This window comes from Myotis brandtii, unplaced genomic scaffold (assembly GCF_000412655.1).
Source record: "Myotis brandtii unplaced genomic scaffold, ASM41265v1 scaffold8, whole genome shotgun sequence".
In the NCBI taxonomy this organism is placed as follows: Eukaryota; Metazoa; Chordata; class Mammalia; order Chiroptera; family Vespertilionidae; genus Myotis; species Myotis brandtii.
In genome coordinates, this window is record NW_005371219.1 from 13,882,089 (window position 1) to 13,886,738 (window position 4,650).

The window sequence follows — 4,650 nt, forward strand, 5'->3', positions numbered from 1 at the left end:
GATGTCTGACTGCAAGCTTAGGCCTGATCCCCCGGGGAGTGGGCCTAAGTCGACAGGTGGACATCCCCCAAGGGGTCCTGGACTGTGAATGGGCGCAGGCCGGGCTGAGGGGACCCTCCCCCCCAAGTGCACAAATTTTTGTGCACCGGGCCTCTAGTATTAAATAAAAATCATGCAGTTAAGTAATTGAATGAGTCTAATTGCTAACCTGGTTAACTCGTGATGGTAGCATTGTAAATGATGTCAATTGAGTGTAACTGTCACCTTCTGCTATGTCAGTTAACCTCAGAAGGGAACCACCTACAACAGGGGTGGGCAAACTTTTTGACTCGAGGGCCACAATGGGTTCTTAAACTGGACCGGAGGGCCGGATCAAAAGCATGGATGGAGTGTTTGTGTGAACTAATATAAATTCAAAGTAAACATCATTACATAAAAGGGTACGGTCTTTTTTTTTTTTTTAGTTTTATTCATTTCAAACGGGCCAGATCCAGCCCGCGGGCTGTAGTTTGCCCACAGCTTACCTACAAGTTTCTGAAATACTTGAATATCTCAGTTATTTAGAAATCCAAGACATTTTCTTTATCTCTAGCACATATTGCTGTAGATATCATTGTTTTAACAATTGACTAATAAAACCTTATGATATTAGAATATCCATATTCATTTTAGACTTTATTTCACATTAGGTCATTAGTAAAGAAGCTCAACTACTGGTATTTACAATCCCTATTTTTGAACCTTTGCCTTCCCAATACTACATCCGAGCAGTGTCTGATAGATGGTTAGGAGCTGAAGCTGTGTGTATTATCAACTTTCAACATCTGATTCTACCTGAGAGACATCCTCCCCATACAGGTAACATATTGAATAGTAATTTGAAACATAGATGTTCCAAAATTGTTGTTTTAGTTAATGTTGAAAAGCATCTATGCTTTAAAATTGTTTGAATCTGGATTGAAATCTTACTTATAATAATTCATGTCCATATTAGTTTCCATTGGCTAGACCAACAGTTCACTTGACCACTCTAGTTTGGCCAGTTGCCTAATAGATCAAAAGTAATTTGTTATAGTAACCATTGTAGTACTGAACTTTACAAATGGCTTTCATTTTCTACAAATTGGAGTAGATTTACTTTTGTTCTGTAACATTGCATGTTTTTATACACCTCTCATTCACATTACTTCCCTGATTAGAAAAGAAAGATATGGCACTATAGTTGACTTATGGGGAACTCCCCTCAAAAAGTGTCCAATGGGTCAATATTATAAATGTGGTAATGGGGGGGGGGAAAGGCCTGTAACTAGTATATAAGAATTTATGTTAAGCTTTTTTCCCCCTCTAAACAATTAAGGTTTGTTTTAATTTATTCCTAAGATACAGTATTCAGTATTGTGTATATTTTCCAGTTATTATTTAACAGTATCTGATGTGTCTTTTCAGAATTACTGGATCTTCAGCCTTTACCAGTCACGGCTTTGGGGTGTGAAGCATATGAAGCACTGTACAACTTTAGCCACTTTAACCCTGTGCAGACACAAATATTTCATACGCTATATCACACAGACTGCAATGTCCTGCTTGGAGCACCCACTGGATCGGGAAAGACTGTTGCAGCTGAATTAGCCATTTTCAGAGTCTTCAACAAGTACCCTACTTCAAAGGTCTGTTTGAAAGAATCACAGGCTTACATTCAATTAGAAAAGGCATTTTATAATCTGTATATTAGCCCATTCTAAATATACTGGCAGGACTTTATGAAGAGCTTTGTTACTCTCTTAGGAAATTTTTCTGGTTGGTGGAGTTGCGGGGGTTGGGGAGGGATAGAGATCAGATTTAAAGTAACTGGCCACCCGAGCATTTACCTTAAATTTTGGAGTCTTCCAGTTCAATTTCTAATGTACATATGGTACTCACATGTCCTTTCCACATCATAAGATATCTGTACTTTATCGGCATTTTCATTGTAAGATACTTAATTCATAGCCATATTTATAAGATATATAATGATTCATAATCCAAAGTCTTTAATTATGAAGGAAATGCAAATACTTGAACAAATACAGTTTGATTATATACAGAAATGTAGAGGTAGCTTTTATTCCATTTTTCTCTAAATGACCATACCATTATGTAATGCAAAATAACATGGCAAGTCAAATACATATTGATTTTCAGTGTTCCTAAAATGCAAAATACAGTTTAAAAATATTATTTCTTAGGAAAGCTGAGTCATAGTTGTGATTGGAATTATGTGCTATTTTTCTGATTTTATTATTTCAGAAATGTTTTAACTTCCTTTTTTAGTGACTTCTAATTAGTGGCTTTTCTTCCCTGATTATTTTTCCTACTTCTCAGTGATTATTGATCCATTAATACAACAGTAGAGCTCTACTCTAAATGTGAAACATTTTAGAAAGGAAAGCATTATTTTTCAGTGAATAATCTGTATGTAAATTTGGATTATTAGGACAATTTGTTTTTCAAAAAAATAAAAATAAAAGGGATAACACCTAAACTATACACATAACTGACATCTTCCATAAGAATCTACATTAAAATTTAAACAAGCAGAGTATTTCTCTTCCAAATTTCAAAATTAGTAACTTTTTTCATGAAAAAGTTACAACTCCAATAACTCTTGATTATAATTCCAAGAAAAACTTATTATCATCCAAACCCTAATTTTCTCTGTGTAATATATTATCTCATAATTTTTTTATTTTTTTACATTACATTAGAAGATAATTTTACTGTAAAATACTTTTTGTGAAAATTACCTTTGGTGCTTCTTAGAAAATATTTAAAATTTTCTGTCAGTATTTTTATGATGATGTATTATATTTACCAGTAAATCTTACTTTGGATAAATGTAGATTGAGTTAATGGCTTTTCCCCATTAATTTAAAATTTTAAGCTTTTCAGTAATAAAAGATAAATTTTAAAACCACATTGTCATAATGTGATAAATTTTATGGAGTTTACCTTTATTTGAAACTACTGTCACTATTTTCATGAGTGTCCTTTTGCCCCCCCCTCCTTTAGGCAGTATATATTGCACCCCTGAAAGCCCTAGTTCGTGAAAGAATGGATGATTGGAAAGTTAGAATAGAAGAAAAACTTGGTAAAAAGTAAGTTCTTATTTTTTTCAAAAGATATGCTGTGAATAATCTAAAGAGACCAATAAATAAAAGACTTGCAAAATTTGCAGTGATTTTCATAGTCTGTTATTTAAAGCAGGGGTGGGGAACTTCCACTGGTAGGATGGCTTACAAGGCCCATGAAATCATTTGGTCTGACTGCCAAGGCGTTAGGGGTGTATTAGATGTTTGACCAAATATAGCAGGCTAATATAGTTGATAATTTTGTATGGCCTGTGAATGATGTTATAAATATCCAAGTGGCCCTTGGCAGAGAAAAGGTTCCCCACCCCTGCTTTAGACTCATTGAACATTTCAGATATCAAAGGGAGATAAAATAGTTTTTAGCATTATAAAGTTTTATTTTGAAAGTTGTAGTTTGGCCTTTCCAAGGTCATATGTCACTTAAAAAGTTAAAGGGATAATTTTTATTGCTCTCCAGAGTTATTGAACTAACAGGGGATGTGACTCCTGATATGAAGTCCATTGCCAAAGCTGACCTTATCGTCACCACACCAGAGAAGTGGGATGGAGTCAGCAGAAGCTGGCAGAACAGGAACTATGTGAAGCAAGTCACGATTCTCATCATAGACGAGATCCATCTGCTGGGTGGGTACCGCTGTATCTGATGCCATTTTACAAAATTTGACTCTCTCTCCTGCATCAGCCAGCATCAGGATTTGTTAAATGATTAACGTGCATTGTTCTTATTTCCTAGGGGAGGAAAGAGGCCCTGTTCTAGAAGTCATTGTCTCTCGGACGAATTTCATCTCATCACACACAGAAAAGCCCGTTAGAGTAGTTGGACTATCGACTGCATTAGCTAATGCCAGAGACCTTGCTGACTGGCTCAATATTCGTCAGGTATATGGAAGATGGATAAATCAGGAATTTAATAATGTGGCTTAGGTTTCCTCATTTAGGAGGCAGTCTAACATTATAAACTTAAATATAAAAACTGAAAATGGTTTCTCTCTCATTTTTCCTCTAGATGGGTTTATTCAACTTCCGACCATCAGTACGCCCAGTTCCACTGGAAGTTCACATTCAAGGCTTCCCGGGTCAACATTACTGTCCCCGTATGGCTAGTATGAATAAGCCTACATTTCAGGGTGAGCTCCGGATTCTTAGAATGAATAGCAACCATTGTGTGATAGCCTTTAAATGCATTCTAAATAATGTGAGTTTCTTAGAAAGGGTGTTACTGCTCCACCTTCTACAGATATCTAAAACTATCTCAACTCTTCAGGAATCTACACTAATAAAAGAGAAACATGGTAATTAGAATACGACCGCTACCCTTTTCATTGGCTAATCAGTGAGTATATGCAAATTAACTGTCAGCCAAGATGGCGGCCAGCAGCCAGGCACTGAAGCGAGCAGGGAGGCTTGCTTGCTGCAGACTCCAACGGTTCGCCGCCTCACTTGCCAGCCTCTCAGCTGCAACTCTAAGCAACTATATACTATGTTGCAAATAAGAAGGTAAACAAACCCCCAGAAACCAGCC

At 36.2% G+C, this 4,650-nt stretch overlaps 1 protein-coding gene across 8 annotated transcripts in view; it reads left to right on the forward strand.

The window, feature by feature from the left end:
* The window catches only part of ASCC3 (activating signal cointegrator 1 complex subunit 3), a 255,129-nt gene that overhangs the window by 147,185 nt on the left and 103,294 nt on the right, over positions 1-4,650 (forward strand). For all 8 annotated transcript variants that reach the window (XM_014531334.1, XM_005883805.2, XM_014531335.1 and 5 more), the window contains 6 exons: positions 690-858; positions 1,447-1,667; positions 3,049-3,134; positions 3,586-3,752; positions 3,862-4,007; positions 4,135-4,255. In XM_014531334.1, the coding sequence (XP_014386820.1) occupies positions 690-858; positions 1,447-1,667; positions 3,049-3,134; positions 3,586-3,752; positions 3,862-4,007; positions 4,135-4,255 (910 nt within the window). The remainder of the gene's footprint in view (positions 1-689; positions 859-1,446; positions 1,668-3,048; positions 3,135-3,585; positions 3,753-3,861; positions 4,008-4,134; positions 4,256-4,650) is intronic.